Source organism: Metopolophium dirhodum, chromosome 9 (genome assembly GCF_019925205.1).
Source record: "Metopolophium dirhodum isolate CAU chromosome 9, ASM1992520v1, whole genome shotgun sequence".
Classification (NCBI taxonomy): domain Eukaryota; kingdom Metazoa; phylum Arthropoda; class Insecta; order Hemiptera; family Aphididae; genus Metopolophium; species Metopolophium dirhodum.
This window is the reverse complement of record NC_083568.1, coordinates 17,614,371-17,632,861: the sequence shown is the minus strand read 5'-3', so window position 1 is coordinate 17,632,861 and position 18,491 is coordinate 17,614,371. Positions and strand designations below refer to the sequence as shown.

The following is an 18,491-nucleotide window of genomic DNA, read 5'->3' as shown; positions in this document are numbered from 1 at the left end:
ACCTTAAATCATATAATATGAATGGGCCCATATCCAGATAATTTAAAGCCCTGCATATTATAGTGACAAGTCTCTGACTAAGATACGTACGCGAAGAGAAATGTCACATATTTATCTATGTGAATTGATATTTGATATGTAACAATAAAAATGTCAGAGACTCATCACAGATTATATGAAAATAATCATATAATTTTCATATAATTTGTGGACTCATCGCCTATAATAAGTGCTTCAAAATTTGCCAACTGGGAATAATATATCTGATAATTGATATCATATTATCATAGAACAATATTATTATTAAAGAGGGAAATGTTGTGTTTCGAAGACCAATGATAATCGTATTATTATCAGTGTTATCAATTTAATTTTACTGATAAAATGATAAATAATTTATAACACTGGACTACTCACTAGTCACTACTGAAGAATTGATAGAATTAAATATTAATAATGTTTCGTTATTCTGTTCTGAAATTGTATGTCATAGTGGCGTAGAGACCATAGAAAAGATACATATAAATTATACTTTAGTAAAGACTAGAGATTTAAATTTTAAGTGTTTTCGTCATTTTAGTAAATCCCGAATTGATGTGCTTATATTAACTGTTGTTATAATTATTACTATTTGTGAAAGTGTTTTACTAAGCATTCAGCAAATAAGCAATAAGCATTAGTAAATAGTAAGTAGTTACCCATGCTACTTAATGACATATTGTACAGTGTTTGATGTTAGATAATTTTGTCTCGTACTTAAATAACTTTGTGTAGTTCAAAACTGTGTGCAAAATAATAGTTCTTCATTGTGTATCTATTATTGATAATTTAGGTTGAAGTATTAAATATTATTACTCCGAAAAAATAGCTTAACAAGAACCGAGTCAAAATGCCAAAATTGGAATTGGGATGTAGAGTTGAGTTAACTGGAAAAAATTTACAAGGCAAAATAGCTTTTATTGGACAGACACATTTTGAAACAGGAACTTGGGTTGGCATTATTTTGGATGAACCTAAAGGAAAAAATAATGGTGTGATCAAAAATCGCCAAGGCGTCTCAAAAACTTATTTTGAAGTAAAAGTCCAATTTATTATTTAATTTATATATATTTTTTATTATAGTTTAAGTGCTGTTCTTACAATTTCCGGTAAAGTGTCGATTAACGCTAACCGATTTATAACAGATTTTATTGCCGGCAGAATTCAGCTGGTAAAGTGTCGGTTAACTTTAACCGGACATTGTAAAAACGGCTGTTAGTGTTTTATGCTAATTGTATAACTTATAGTCACTTGACTATGATAGGGTATTAAGAAATTAAGATTAATTTAATCCATTTTTTGTTTACTAGTGTGAAGAAAATCATGGTATATTTGTACGACAATCACATCTTACACTTATTGATGAAACAGGAGCACGTTTTGATATGTCTGCTAGCACAGAATCTTTGGTCCCAAAATCATCTGTCAAGTCTCGAATTAGCAGGTAAAATATTATATTCTTTGTTTTTAAAAATTAAATTGGTTTTATAAGTTTAAATATCTTCTTATTACCTACCTCTTTTAATTTGTATGGTTTCATTACCATATAGCCTGCGAAAAAAAATTGATACAAATGCGTAAGTTTGTTTTCAATATTTTTTTTATATTTAACTAGGTATTTATTATAAATTTTTTTAGTTCTAGGCAGTCATTGTCTGGTTCAAGTAGATTGAGCTTGATTGCCCCTAAAAATAAAGATGATACATTTACTTCACCAGTTTCTCGTACTTCTTCTCAGTCATCATTGGTTGGTACAAGCCGTACACCATCGCAGTCATCAATTGTTCTTCCTTCTCGTACTTCATCACAGTCTTCAATGCCCGCACCATCACGTACATTGTCACAAACATCTCTTGCTGGAATGGATTCAACACCTAAACGTTCTTCTTTTGTTGAGGTATTTTAAAATTTTAAATGTTTATTTAATAATTATTTACAATTATTAGGTATAGTGTTAAATTTAACATTTTAATAAATCTTAAAATGCACATTCCTATATTGAACATTATTATGTTTATTTTATCATAGATGTTCACCATGTTTAATTTTGATATATGTATGATTGTTTGATAAACAATAGATGCTAATCATGATAATTACACTACATATTATATAGTAAACATATACATATATATATTACATAATTTAATTACTAGATAATTTGTGTTCTTCCTTATGTAATTGTAAGTTTTAAAAAGTAATACAATTATAAATTAAATATTTTGAATAGTCGTTTAAAATATTTTTATTCCATTGTATTCTTTAGGAACCATAAGTATTTTGAAATAAATTATGCTTTCAGCGAACACCCAGCAATGAAAAGACAAGTCGAATGTCTAAACTTATATCGCCAAAAGTGAAATCGGCTGTTAAAACGCCAATGACAAAATCATTGACGTCATTAAAAGATGTGTCTAACTCTGAAGTAATTTTTATTTTTGTAAAAACAAAAGGGAAATTGTAAATGTTCCATATGGCTTTTAATTTAATATTAATTTATTCTGCTTTGTGAATACAATAAATTTAATGTATATATTATAGGGCTTAATATAAATATTTAAAAATATTTATAAATTATTATATTATAATAAAATAACTTTTAATGAAAGTATTCTAGATAATCTAACCCTTTTAATGCAGAATAATCATTATCATAGTCAATTTTTTGTTTTTTATTTATAGTTTATACTATTTATCATATTATTTACTATCCACATTCTGAATTATAATACTTTTATAAAAGTATTGTCTTTAAGTTTAGATAAAAAGTTTGACGTGAGATGTGGTAGAGGACATTCCATAAAATTGAGCTCCACTCAAATGATGGTGATTATAAAAAAATTTTATTTCAACAATCATTATTCATACAATACAAATTTCACAAAATTATTCTACATCAGAATTCAGATGATCCATACAATTTTGACTGTGATAATAAATGTTCTGTGTGAAAAGAATCACTCTGTATACTATTTTATACTTTTTATAAATTAACTTTTTCCATTATTTAAATAATCTCAGACCTCAGTAAAAATAAAACGCTATTTTCATAAATTAATTTAATTAATTAACCATTTATGGTTTTATACATTTTTCATTCCATTCATTTATAAGTTATAACTTAAACTTAATTAATATAAATTGTTCGGTAATGGAAAAGGTTAGGTAAATTTAATAAAACAAATATAAGTTAGGATATATTATAGCACTGCACTAAAATAATTATTGCACATCTTTTCAGCTTAATAAATAATAATAATAATAATAATAAAAAATACATTTTCAAGTTCAACATAATACCTATAAATATTATTAAAATAAACAATTGATTAATATAGTTATTGGATTAGTTGATTGGTAGATACTATAGACTCAATACTCATCTGGTTCATTCACTTCCATGCTACATAATAATATAACTTTTTATTTAATTAAAGTTTAGTTAAGAACGTTTTTTGGCTTAGTTTATGTGAGCTACCTATGATTATAAGACTGTTTAAATATTTAAATTTAATTAATATCTGGTTAAAATAACATTTTTTAAAACAACAATTTATTACATTAAAATAATTCATGAATAAGATTGAATTGACCTGTACCTTAACTCAAAATATTTCAAATATTCATTATCATTTGTGATAATACTATATATTATTTAGATGATTACATGATTATTAATTGGTTTGTATTTAGTTATTATTTATAAGTTGATTTTCACTTACCTATCTACATATTAAGCTATTAATTATATTTTAACTTAATATTTATAATTACCTAAAATATTTTAGGAAATAGGTTGTTTTATAAATCATAGTTTATAAAGTTATACCGGGTTTTATAATTGTCTTAATCTGAATATAGAAGGAATATTCAAAAAAAAAAAATGCCTAAATTTTAAATGTTATTAAGTTTCTACCGAATTAGTACTTTTGGACTCCGAGGGATAAACTTTGATTTTTACTTCTTTATATTAAATTTTATTTCATTCAAGTTAAATAAAACTGTAAAAATGAATTTATTTACTATCCAAAAGCAATCCATATCTATGTATGTTATTTCTATCTTTATTGTAGGTACTGTAAGTTTTTTTCTATGTTTGCATGTATTATATGTCAATATATTAATGTACAGAATGGATTTTAAAATATCAATATTATTTAATATTTGTTATTATGAATTTGCACGTTTGCTTTGTGTCATTCAATGTTGATTCTTATGGTAATCATAGTATAAGGATTAAGGGGTATGCTCAACATAATCCATATTTATACCCTAGTTCACATGTACAATGCCTTGTGTTTCTTCATTGTATGTTTAAGATGAAATATATACATGTCACCTTGAGTAATATTTGTTGGTTGCTTATATAAATTATATATTGAACCTTAAAAAAATATGCACACTCTTATCATTGAGCATACTTTTTATTCCTTATACTATGATGGTAATAATTTAATAATAACATCATATAATTCAATAACTGTTGTATCTTTTATACAATTCTATTTTATTATTTAATAGACTGAATTTGTTGAAGCCCTCAAACCACATTATACACCTGGATCTTCTGTTACACCAAGTACAACTACCCCTACACAAAGACCTTCTTCTAGTATGGCTGATGCGGTTGAAATTCAAAATCTAAAGGACCAAGTACAAGATTATTCTGAAAAGTTGGACGTAGTCAAAAGTAAAAACAGATAATTTTTTAAGTGGTTAATTTGTGTTAATATGCCTTTTATTTTTATTATATAGCAAGATTAAAAGAAAAATCCCATGATATTGATATGATGAAATTGCAGCTAGATCAAGCTGCAGAATTTAAAATTAAAATTATGGAATCTCATTCAGCATTAAAAAAAGAATTAGAAAAAGTTAAAATGGAGAAACAAGATGCATTAGAAGGAAAAGACGAGTATAATGAAATGGCGGAGACTTTAGAAATGGCAACTCTTGATAAAGAAATGGCTGAAGTTAAAGCAGAAACACTTCAATTAGAATTAGACCAAGCAAAAGAGCGTATTGAGGAATTAACAGTAGATTTAGAACTCTTAAAGGCTGAGTTTGAGAAAGGAAATGAAAGTGAAGAGGGAGGAGATGGTGCCAATTCTTTCAAAGTCAAGCAACTTGAACAACAAAATTTACGTCTTAGAGATACACTTGTCAAGTATAAGATGCTTTTATATTATTATCGTTATTTAAAATTGATTATTTCCTATTTAGTTGACACTTATTTTAACTTTAGATTACGAGACTTATCCGCCCACGAGAAACACCAAACACAAAACTTACAAAGAGAAATCGAAGAAAAGACCAAACAATGTAATGATTTACAAAAGTCTAATGAAAAGTTAACAGCTAGAGTTGAAGAACTAGCATCTCAAGTTAATGATTTGCATGAACAGGTTTTATATTGATTTTTAAATAGATAGTTTCTAAGTATTAATATATTGTAATATTTTAGGTAGATGCAGCTTTAGGAGCAGAGGAATTAGTTGAGCTTCTGGGTCAACAAAAATTGAATTTGGAAGATAAAGTGGTAGAATTAGAGGAAGCAGTGACTGATCTAGAAGCGATACAAGATATTAATGATCAACTCCAAGAGGATAGTAGAGAGTTGGAAATGCAATTACGTGAAGAATTAGATATGGCTAATGCTAATATTAGAGAGGTTTTAAATATTATTAATAGCAAACATTTTATTTTTATTCATAAGTTATATTTATTTTAAAGTGTGTCAAAGAAAAAGAACGAGCATTAGAAAGTTTAGCTGATCGGAGTTTGGTTATTGTAAAATTTAGAGATCTGGTTAATGAACTACGAGAACAAAATCAAGATCTACAAACTCAATTAATGAGAGAATCTGCATCAAAAGATGAAGTTCGGTCATCAATACCAGAAATGCTTGACTTTAAGGTTAACTATAAATTAAAATATTTATTATATGAAAAAATAATTAAAAATATATTATTTATTAGAAAATGTTTGCTGAAACTAAAGCTCATAGTCGAGCAATAGATTTGGAACTACGTAGAATGGAAACACAAGAAGCTCAGCAACATATAGAGTATTTATTAGCATATATGCCAGATTCATTCTTGTCTCTTGGAGGTAAGTTTGCTTTTGCTACCTATATAATTTTTTATGTTAAAAGATATTTTCTAAGTTCTAATAAAAATTTAAAAATATAGTATATTATTTGAGTGTCATTAAAATAAACATTTTTTTAAAAATTATGTATAGTACATATTTTGACTTGTTGACTTAAATATTGGAGTCAATTTACATATTATTAAACTTAAACTAAATGTAATAACTAATAACATTACCTGTTCTCTCTCGTTGGTTTTAAAATTTAAAAATGTTCATAAATCGCTTAAAAATTAAAATACTGTAAAAAATCAACAAGAGTTAATGTTTTTACCTTAAAGACTGATAAATGATGGTAAGTCAGTTCTCTCTTTACTCTATAAAAAATAAATTTGTAAAAAAAATCAAGACAAAAAAGCGCCGCTGTTTGTGCGTGTGCAGTCTCGTTGACAATTGTCTATGTGCTGCCAACTACTGGCCAATCTCAACAGTCCTATTGTTCCGAGGGTGCTCAGTTTTTCCAAACTGATTTGGAATAGAATATAATGTTATATCTAGAGGCCATAATAATATTCTCTTAAAAGGTTGAAAATAATCTTTAAAAATCTTAATAAAATATGCGAAAAACATGCTTTTATATTAATATGTAATCTTAAATTATAAATATGCTTTTATATGCAAAAGAATAAAGTAAGTACATAATACAAATAAAACTGATATAAATAGGCATATTATAAAAAATAATATAGCTTTAAAAAGAACTTTAACGTAGGTAACATTTTATTTGATTAATTAAATTAAATTAATGACGTATTTTTAATTAAGAGAATTTTCCATAGTTATTTACAGACTATAAAATTATTATATGGGGTATAATTATTGTATGCACGTATTTATATATCACCATTATCAAGCATATAGTTTATTATATTTTTTGCCATTGCAACACAAAATATTGAAAATCTATAAATTTAATCGATAAATTCTCTAATGTTCTTTCTTTCATCTTGAAATATTCTCAAATATGCAAAAAAAAACTTACCATTAATTTACACGATTACATTACATTACATCGATTAATATTGACAGTTAATCGATTAAATTATCAACAAAAATTGCGTACCACTACTAAGGGCCATAGATAAAATAATATATTTTGTATTTTTATTAGGTGATTATGATGCTATACTATCTCTCTTATTATTGCCACGCATGATTTGGAAAAGTGAAATACTCATGACACATGTTCGTGATAAATATCCCGATGTTCAAGAAATTACAAAAGAAACTCTTATTAAAGACCATTCTGCAGAACAATTTGCAACTCGTTCTCGTTTATCATTTTACTTATACAGTTTGCAGGTTTATATTTATATTTTCAGTTACATTTTTAGTACAAAATAAATAATCCAATTTTTTCCCAGACTGCATTAAGACAATTTGTTCATGGAATGAATACAACAACTCCAGAAACATTAATTAAAATTGGTGAATCATACCCTGATATGACAATTCAAGAAAAAGTTTTAAATGGATATATTGAAATGTTGAAAATTGATCAGGTGATTTTGTGTTTCTTATAGTAAAATTGTGTTATACACACCTACAATGTATTGATTATGTTTAGTTGGATGAAAATGTCAATACTGAAAACTTAGAACGATGTGTTGCTTACTTTAAACATGTGTATGCACCTCTCATACAAGATTTCAATCCACATTATGAGCATTTATTATTAGACAATGTATTGGTTTTATCTGCAGCTTGTAACACCATTCAAACAGATGCCAATATAATAAAATGTGTCATACAAGTAATTTTTATTTAAATAACAAATAAATAAAACTATATTAATATTATGTTAGTTATTTTGTATTAATAATTGCATGTGTATTTATTTTAGTGTGATAGTTCTTCTAATGTTCTAAAATTGTGTGATGATATATCAGTTGCTTGCGAAGTAATACATCAACATTTAAAACAAATTAAAAAACGTGCAGATATCAACAGTATTATAAAAGTAGATTTGAGTTCTTGCATACAGTATGCAGAAAAATTAATAACTGTATTAAGAGAGACAGCTAAATGTGCAGTTAGTCAAATCTCACTAGGTACAGGTAACCTTAAAATAAAGATAAATTTACTTTTTAACCTAATAATTTAAATATTTTAGATGATAAAAAAATAAACAGCGAAAGCATTATGCTAGTAATGAATAACTCAGTTGAAAAAATATTTGAAAAAGAAGAATCAAATAATGGAATGACAATATGTTTGAAAATGTGTATTTCGACTCTTGCTGGAGAAATCGCTAATGCTGCTCAAGTTATTCTAGAAGCTGACTTGACATTACCTACTACCGATAAATCTAAAGTAAAATCATAATTTAATCTAAGCGGTTGACAGAATGTTTGAATTTTTAACTGAATATAACATCCTGGGTTTGGATTGGTTCAAAATTCAAATTTATAACTTAATTAAGTTGAATTAATTCGTTATCATATTCTTGACATTTGTTCAGCTTTGAATTAGGATGAATATAAAAATAATTTTGTTAAATATTTAAATAATTGATTACTAATTTCTAAATAGCGGTATTTAAAAAAATGTAACTTTTTTAGAATATTCCGCCTATTACTGAACGGGCTAAACAAATTAAAAGTGAACTAGAAGAAACAAAAGCTTTAAGAAATACAATTAAATCTAAAGAAAATGATATACTTGAGTTAAAAATGGCTCTTCGATCCAAACAAGAAGAAATTGGTGAACTCAATGTTAGGAAGGAATTAGCTGAAAAAAAACTATCTACTACAATACACGAATCAGAAATATCTATAGAAAAACTACAGGTAATATTTCTAAATAGTAAATTATTTAAAGAAACCAAGAAAAATTATTTTTTATACCATTTAAATAATTTATTAATAATTTTAGAGGAAATTGGATGAAACACAACAACAGTTAAAAAGAAAGTCAAAAGAATACGAAGAAACAATGGACCATTTGCAAGCAGATATTGATTCACTAGAAACAGAAAAAGGAGAACTTAAAAATAAACTTAAAAATTTCTCAAAGAAAATTCTCATTGAGGGTATAAACAAATCTGCATCAAGTGAGTTTTATACTTTTAAGCTGTAATTAAAATATAGTTCTTAAATTTGAGTTGCATACTAATTCCATATTTTTTCTTTTCAGTGACTGCTACTGGAAATGATAGTAATAAACCATACCAAGAATCTCCTTTCTTACTTAATGAATTAAAGTTAACCAAAATGGCATTAAAACACGAAATAGATCAAAGAGCCAAGCTTGAAAATAATTATTGTGAACAATTATTTTCTCAATTAAAACCATTGCCTGTAAGTTAATAAACTTATTTTGATTTATTAAATAACAATATTATAGTAATGACTAATGAAATAGTTGTTGCAATATAATAATCAAAATATTTTACAATTTAAAATCTTTTTCAATTTTGATTTCTAGTTCAATTTAATAACTGCCTTGAAAATTGGGTGGGTAGGTGGGTAAAATAATAGTGTATACTTCTGAGTCTTTCTGCTACAATTTTACTAAACACAGGAATGTCATTAAATTATGTATATATAATTAGTTAAGCCCGTTCTACAGTTGTTTGAAAGGGTGTTAATTCGGAAAGAGTGAGGTCTGTGTCAATCAAACTATTTGAACTGCCAGTTTTAATTATTAAGAGGACGTAACACGGGCATTTGTTGTCTCCGTCTTACAATTATGTAACATGGCACATTTACGCTCAGCAAATCATGTTTAACTTTGTTAGTTTAAATTTAGAGTGAACGAAACTTGATGGTAAGAAAATTATCTATGTTTGTATGTGGGGTTTTATTGTAGTTTAATTTTTTAGCAAGTTTTACGTATATAATATAGCGTAAATTAAAAATGCTCATAACTAACATCATTTTTCATAATAGGTTGATTCATTCTAATTTTTAAACTAGCAAAAACTCTTGCAAGACAGAGACAACAAATGCCTGTATTACGTCCTCTTAATATTTTAATTTAATTGAAGATCACGTATCTGTTTTCAACTTTGCTCTCAACAATTTTGAAAATGTACATGTCCAAGTATTTCCATTATTTCCTTGTTGACAAAGCATTTTACACACAATTGTCTACTTGCCTCATATTATTTATAATTACTCTCATCATTAATTTACTGAAGAGTAATAGGTATTGTGATTTTTTTTTAGGTGCCTAGTGAACCGTCAGATGAAGAAAAACATAGAGTAGTTAAATTAAAGAAATTAGGCAATGAATTATTAAATGTAAGTTATAATTTTTTAATGATTTTTGTATTACTTCCTTTGTAATTATGTGTGTTTGTTATTATTATGTTTAGGATTTCCATAAAACATTAACTAACATAAATGTTTTGGATGTAACCAAACGTGTACCAGGAAGAAAACTTGTAACTGATGAGAATATATCAGCTAAACAAGTTCTGGATCACAATTTGCAATGGAAACAATTACAAAAGAGATTGGATGTTTTACAAGTAACAATTTATTAATTCAGAGGTCATTATTGGTGATAATTAATTTTTGTTCTCTTTATTTTAACAGGATAACTATAACAAAGAGATAATTAAAAGACAACATTTTGGATGTGTTGAAACAGAAATGACTACATTCCCAACACCAGCTTTGAAAAAGGTTTAAAACAATTATTTTATACATTATGATTTATGAATGATATTTTCAATTTCATATTTGACTATAGGCATTAGAAGAAGAAGAACCTGTATTAGCTGCGGAGTTTGTAATACCAAAACCTGCAAACTGGACTGGGCCAACAAATATAAGAGTTGAAATGGACACTAAAATCTTAGCATCATTGCAAAATCAAGTCACTAATGCTGCTCAAATAAATCCACATGTTCGGTATGTAGTTACATAGTTAACATTTTTATTTGTATAGATACTAATCTAAAATTTAATTTGTACTAAGCACCTTCCCCCCACAATTTGCACCTATATAAAGCAGTTATAGGCTATTAAAAATTGATTTTAATTTTAAATGATTAATATTAATCATCATTTATTAATTAATAGTTTTGATAATCATTGTATATTGTTTTGCCATAGTATAAATATAATAATATCAATTATTAACTTCTTAATATTAAAGTTAACTTTCTAAAGTGTATATCAGTTATTAAAATCATTATTTAAGCATAATATGTATTATTAAACAAATTATAAATTATATAAAATAGTTTTATTTAATTAAGTATGTGATAACGAAAGTATACACCGTGAGCTATTACAATATAAGCAATAACTAGATTGTTGCAGGTGTAAGAAATCCAAAATGAATTAACTAAAATATTAAATCTTAAGACTAAATTCGTATTTATAAAGACCCATATACAATGTTTCAAATAAAAAACATTATTTTTTGCTGTAATTTAAATACTTTTCAAAATTATGAAAATGCTGACCATCATTCAAATACTGGTTTCAATGTCTAATTATGATAACTATAAAAGTTGAACTATTTTATCTCCTCCAAAAAGTATGATCAAACCTCAAGTACATAGTTAAATTTCCAACTAATGATTTTAAGTTTTTAAATGTTTTTTTAAGAACTATTTATAATATCCCAATGTTGATTTCAAAATAAAATAATTAAAAACTATTTTTTTTAAATTATAATATAGTGCATAAAATTATCTAACTATATAGTTTCATAGATAATAAGTAGATTATTATTTATTAGAAAAATCTATCATAACACTTTTTATTAAATGTTCAACAATGCTGTCAACATTAAATTAAAGAAATGTGTTTTATTGTCTTTCAGTTATAATTTTGCTTATACGACTGAAGAACTACTTGGAGTTAATTGAATAACTGTACTACAAATCAAGTTAGAGTATATTGTTGTATTAAATTATTATTATGCAATTATAATATGCTATTTATATTTTGTTTTAATGTGATACTGTACAGTAACAATTTACTTATTTTGGATCTTATATTATATTATTTAATTAACAATATCAATATAATATTAATATTTGTTAACTATACATTTAATTTTTAAGGAATTTAGTTTAATTTCCACACATTTATTAACTAAAATAAACCATTTCAGTTGATTCTGATAATATTTTGCAATCCTTCATCTTTGTATTCGTTCGATAAATCTCCTGTGTTTTACCTACTATTATAATATCATCATCATTTTGGAGCTTAGCTAATACAGTCCCTAAAATATGTGCCTGTAACAGAGTGAAGAATTGACAAATGTGTCAAAATTATAAGCTACGCTCAACTGTGTTGTTGCTTTAGATACAGTATGCTGTGTTGTGACTTGTGAGGCCTTCAATGATCGGCTGTCCCTTAGTCAAAACAAGTTCCAATGAATACTTTTAAATTTGTAAAATAAAGGTGTATTTTTATTTAATAAATAAATTAATAATACATACTCAAATTTAAATTGAAAAGACGGTATATATTTGTTCAGCTATCTAGATACCACGTTTAGACGACTTGTAAAATTGTGAGTTATGGGTTTCTCTTTCTTGCCTCCTTATCTTCCAAATCAATTAAAAGTATATAGGTACTCTGTACAAGGCCGGAGCAAGGGCAGTGCAACTGGTGCCCCTGCACAGGGCCTAATCATCCCTAATAAAACATTATAATTTCATAAAAGATAATATTTTTCAAACTTCAGTTGAAACTTGAAATAATAATTCTGTGACATCCGTACGATTACAATATGACGTGTAATCTAACTTTTATTTAAAATATCATTTTATACATCAACAAAAATTTAAAAATCTCAAATATTTTTAACAATATTTAGTATTTACGTTACATTGAAGAGGATAAACAATGTAAATCGTAATTAGGTACTGAAGTACTTAAACAATAAATGGTATAAAACTAAATTAATATGAAACCATAGGCGTGCAGTGTTCGCATAATTAAGTTTCAGTCCATTTCAATATAATAAATTAATAACCTAATATAGTATTCGCTTACCCTACACCTAATAGATATTTAACAAAGCCACTCATAAATCTTTTTGTTTATTTTTAGATTCTGATTTCTGAGTGAAGCTAAGTTTATTTTTTATCTATAGTCTATAGACATTATTTTCTGGTAGCAAACTTTGTCCAAACGTTATGTTCGGTCACTCTATAGTTCATAAATTTACAAATTGTCCCTTTGAAAATGTTTAGGTACAGCATTTAAAACATAACACATAATATATCTGCAGTGTAACTTTTAGTTTTAAAACTCTTCATAAATGTATTATATTATAATTTATTTATGTAGGAATAATTATTCCACAAAGTATTATTTTATCTAAAAAATTTTGCACAGGGCCCCGCAATTTGTAACGCCGGCCCTGACTGTATCTGTTCAAAATAAGAAACAAAAATGGCGGCAACCAGTTTTAGTCGACGGGATTCAGGTAACACCCGAATCCCGAATCTAAATAACATTTTATTTTTCCTAGTGGCTTCACTACATGGAGATTGGGGGCTGAACTGTTTCTACACGTGGTTATTAACCCCTATGCAGCATCGTTTATTAAAAATCAATAATTTGTACAACTTTGATATTATGCCTTCCTGGGCCAGGATCTACTTTCCTCAGCGGCACTGGTATAGGAGTATAGGACCACAGTCATGAGAGTTTACATTCATTAACAAATGGCACTGAGCCACATTCACCCCTCACAGAAATTTTTTCAGGTAGTTGTATGTGTAGTCTTCTCGGGCCGACCTAAGTCCGCCACCCTAGACATCGCGTTCAGTAGGTCCTCTTATGAGACCGGCCTTAGCCAGCCGTCCTAGACTCCCCATATTGAAATGTCAATTTTTGGAGCCGGCCTAGGCCAGCCAATCTATATACCTGCCGTGTAGTTTTGCTACGCTCCTAAGTAGTCGACTGCCGTTTGTATTTCTTATTTTGAACAGAGTATATACTTGTCTACCCTGACTCCTGAATACTGTCTGGGGCGGTGTTTATTAGTATAACTGCCCAGACAGCATTTTGAAATGATAATATTATAATAACATTATAATAATATTATAATCACGAATAATATTATAACAATGTTATAATAATATGTTTAGTAAAAAATTTGCTGTCTGGGTGTATAAGTCATATCGCCTCTCGTAAATAGGGGTAGTACCTATGTAATCCATATGAGGATAAATTACAGTCGCATTTGGAATCTTGACACTAAAAGAGATTAATCAATAGAGTACTGCTGAGTGCTGTCCCAAGAGTTTATATTGAACTTCAAAATGATTAATGAATTACATTAAATATAGATTTTGGATTTGTCAAAAACACGAAATAAAAATAATAATTTTAAAAGAAATAAAAAAAAATCTTTAAAATCTAATAGTATCATTCTATAAAAAAAAAATAAAAATGTTGTTTGAAAGTTTGACATCCCTTACGTTTGTTACATAAAATTCTCCTTTCTTTGTTTCTCTCCTTACGTAATTATGTACAAATTCATCTCACTCCCACACTTATTACATTGGGCATTTTCATTGTTTGCCAAAACGTTTTTATTAATTAAAAAATTGGTGGTTGATTCATCACTAATTATGATTAAATAAAAATCTTTTGCCAACATATAAAGTGTGTGACTGTGTGAGTGCCAAAATAATATGTAGAATAAATTGTAGTGTCGTGCAATAAGTACCTAATATCAGTGATTATATAATCAATGCTAATATGTGAGTACCCAGCACCTGAGTCGCACCTCTTACAAAATGTCAAAGCAATAATCATTACTATCGAAAGTTATAAAGTTTAAGAGAGATTTAATCGTGTCTATCAAAAATCATATAAACCCGTGAATACGCCGTGGCTGCAGGTAGACCACAATACCACATTCTATATAGCAGATGACAATGGCCGGTAAAATAATGCGTTTTCCGGTAGTAGTGGCAATACGGCTATAATATGTGGCATACGAAACGAATGTCAAACAACTTAAACTACTTTTTAGTTTTTGTAGAGTTACACTAAATGAGATTTAAAAAAAAAATGTATTTCTTTAACAATTATTATTTTTATTTTCACCGGTAGCCCGCATAATATATACATATATATGACAGCCATCACCTATAGAGTATGTAGATGACACTTTAACCATTAAACAAGCTGTGTCTGGGTGAGTAGAAAATCCCGATTTTACCATATATTAAATAGGTATAGATAAGCATAATGTACCTACAGGCTACAACCTACTTAAGATCAAAATATATGAATAATAAATACAATTTTGTTGATCCTAATTCCTAACTCAGATGCTAATACCAAAAATATGTTGAGCAGATACATGGGGTAACTGGTAGTGAAAAATTGAAAATGTTGTAGAAAAAGATAGTGTGGGACTAAAGTATAAAATAAAGTAATTAAATTAGGGTGAATAAATATTAACTCTAAATGCAATACTTTTACAAAAATAAATATAACAGGTGACAGGTGTTTAAATTAAGAGCATATTTGTTTTATCTCTCTAGCCCTAGCGCAACGAATCTCGGAAAAAAAGAACAACCAAAATAGAACACGGAAAAAAGAACAATTTTTAAAAATGTAGAGTGGTAGGTACCTATCAAATATCAATAGTATGGAAAACACTAGGAAAATTAATTTTTGTATTTCCAATAATATGGTTTATTGAGTGGTTTGAGAGATAAGTTAATCTGGGTCTGCATAAAAGTATTATACATATTATATATAGTATATACACGATATTTTAATTACTAAACTCAATAATTCAAATTCAAAAAGTAAAATATCACAAGTTTAAGAAGCTAAATATTGGACATTGAAAATAAAATATCGAAAATCGACCCATACTTAACATACTTGATTCAACTTCGATTATCATTAATTCATTTTTTTAAAACTTTTTTTATTATTTAAATGTATCTCAAATGATTTATAAAATATTTTGTATAGGAAATAGGAATGGGAACGAAACATTTATGTGGATCAGTGGATCTATAGTCAATTGTCAATTTGACTTGTTATAGCTTTTTTGTAGGTTTGCAGTGTTGATGGTTATTTAGGTAATAATAATTTGACATTATTATTATTTTTTTGGTGATAATCAATTAATAGGTATATTTAAAAAATTTTAAAATTGTTCTTTTTTTCGTGTTTTTTTTCCTTGTTCTTTTTTACTAATACTGATTACTTACGCAACACAGATAAAATGTAAAACAAGGCCAAATAATTTTTTCATGTTTTTGAGTATTTTTAGAGTAAAATCACCCATTACAATATATATAGAGAGAATAATATTTTTGAAGGTATGGCACTACGACTGTCTGAAAACAAATAACAATTTAAAATTCGCAAATTAATTTTTTTTAACGTGTTTAAATTTACAAATTTTATTTTTAAAGTCAAATACCTAATAATAAAATATAAAATCGAGTTGTATCAAATCCAAATTATGTATTTTTTATTATTTTTATTTTATTGAACTTAGTCCCGCAACTATGGCCATCAGCTATATTGTAGGGGATTATGAACTGTGGTTGGTAAGGTGTTGTTACGGTAGATAAGGAAGCACGTGTATATGTGTATCAAGGTTTTTACTACTACGAACACTGGTCACCCATCCGGGAAGGCGGGAACTAGAAACAGTTGGGTTACGACTTACTCGCATTGCGCGACTGGTAGGCGGCAACGCTCCGCGCCAAGCCACCCAAAATATATCAATGATACATATAAATTACAAAATATATTTGTAATGGTTGATTTTACTCTAAGATTACTCAAAAATCATAGAAATCAATTTTACGTGAATGCATTTTTATCTATGTGGTACGTGGGTCTGTGAGGGAAATCAAATATAGGTATTGCGCTGCCATAATCCTCTTAAATAATACTAATAATTTTTTTTATAGTAGATTTCTCTATAAATTACAATATTATATTGTCCGTTTATATTATATTATTTAACTAGGTATATTCTTAAATTGTAATACTTTAATTTAATTATTATATAGTGTTAGACAGTAGCGTAGCTGGAGCTCATCAAAGGGGGGATTTAAATACTATATTATTTTATTACCTATATAGGTTATAAACTTATAACCGTGATTAAAACATCACCAATAAAAATTTCCAAGCGGGGAGATCCACCAACGCCCCCACACTCAGCTACCCCACTGTAGGTGTTAAGGTTTACTGTCATAGAACTATTAATTAGTAAATCGGACTAAATCCTATACAGAAAAACGTAGTAGATAACTTATTTAATTTTAACTCGTATTGATTTTCACAGTAATAGTTGCAATAGTATGCACGATGTACCTACATTATATTATATATATTATATATATGATAATAATATTATAATTATATTAAGTAATAGTTACTAACATTTTCATCATATATGATTCGTATTTTATTTATACATTTGTTTAAAAAAGTATGATCATAAATTATTTAAAATACATTTTTATAAACTATTATATCTTATACAGTTGTTAATATTTAAGTATTCAAATTTCAGATACCTAATGTAAATTGCTATGTACCTATACTGTCTATAGTCTATACCTATACCATGGATAAATGGATTGTATTCGTTTTACATTTATGCTTTATGATAAAAGCCAGTAAGTCAAAACCATCAACTGACCTAAGATATTATAGATACTATTATCTATTAGTCCATGGTTATTTATTCTGGTTAAATTGTTCACATATTTTACATATTTTTTTACCTATATAATATATGTTTATGTTAAGATTTCAATGTAAAGTATAAAGTTTTGATGAAGAACACAATTTATAAATTTACATTATTAATAAAATATAGGCGCCATGCCGCCGTAAAACTACATTAAATTAATTTAAACGTCGTCACGGATAAACAAGTCAAAAATGTAAAATGTAAAAATAATAAATATGCTTTTACGTTAATCCAGTGTATTTATATTATTATCCTACATAAATCACACAAATTTAGAAGATGTGCAGAAGAAAATATTTGGCACACCGTCGTATTTGGAATAAGAAAATAATGTATTTATCAATAGTACGTCAGTGTATATTATAACATAATATTATATACCTAACCAACATTAGTTCGTTATAAGCGTGTGAACACTGAACACATACATATCTACCTATATCTTGTTTATAAAGGTCAAAGACTAAAATATGTTAATAAGTCGCAATTGATTCAGTTTTTATTCGAGCTAATTTGTTAGGTACTTTGTTTTTCAAACCATGAGCTAATAAACAATATGACCGTATAACACCATGACTACAAACATGAGTAAAGTACAGTCGTTTTGATACCTATTACTTATTAGAACC

The 18,491-nt window shown here is 27.0% G+C and overlaps 1 protein-coding gene across 6 annotated transcripts; it reads left to right on the top strand.

The window, feature by feature from the left end:
• Positions 1-413: 413 nt before the first annotated feature.
• LOC132952214 (dynactin subunit 1) lies at positions 414-12,289 on the top strand. Of its 6 annotated transcripts, none has more exons than XM_061024424.1 (25): positions 414-686; positions 869-1,075; positions 1,350-1,483; positions 1,590-1,616; positions 1,678-1,936; positions 2,342-2,464; positions 4,561-4,729; positions 4,795-5,206; positions 5,285-5,444; positions 5,504-5,710; positions 5,773-5,955; positions 6,018-6,150; positions 7,301-7,491; positions 7,554-7,691; positions 7,757-7,942; positions 8,033-8,246; positions 8,303-8,502; positions 8,751-8,978; positions 9,064-9,241; positions 9,325-9,488; positions 10,359-10,433; positions 10,508-10,663; positions 10,731-10,820; positions 10,888-11,048; positions 11,971-12,289. In XM_061024424.1, the coding sequence occupies exons 2-25, from the start codon at positions 890-892 to the stop codon at positions 12,014-12,016; spliced, it is 4,020 nt and encodes a 1,339-aa protein (XP_060880407.1). In that variant the 5' UTR covers positions 414-686; positions 869-889; the 3' UTR covers positions 12,017-12,289. The 6 variants fall into 6 exon arrangements, with proteins under 6 accessions (XP_060880407.1, XP_060880408.1, XP_060880406.1 ...); XM_061024425.1 differs by having other exon boundaries at positions 833-1,075; positions 8,033-8,240; XM_061024423.1 differs by having other exon boundaries at positions 833-1,075.
• The last annotated feature ends 6,202 nt before the right edge of the window (positions 12,290-18,491 follow it).

Bases quoted from the DNA above. Each gene is read 5' to 3' on its own strand.
- LOC132952214 (XM_061024424.1), top strand. From the start codon at position 890: ATGCCAAAATTGGAATTGGGATGTAGAGTTGAGTTAACTGGAAAAAAT. The intron at 1,076-1,349 runs GTAAAAGTCCAA...TTTGTTTACTAG, and splicing joins TCTCAAAAACTTATTTTGAA to TGTGAAGAAAATCATGGTAT. The intron at 5,711-5,772 runs GTTTTAAATATT...TTTATTTTAAAG, and splicing joins CTAATGCTAATATTAGAGAG to TGTGTCAAAGAAAAAGAACG.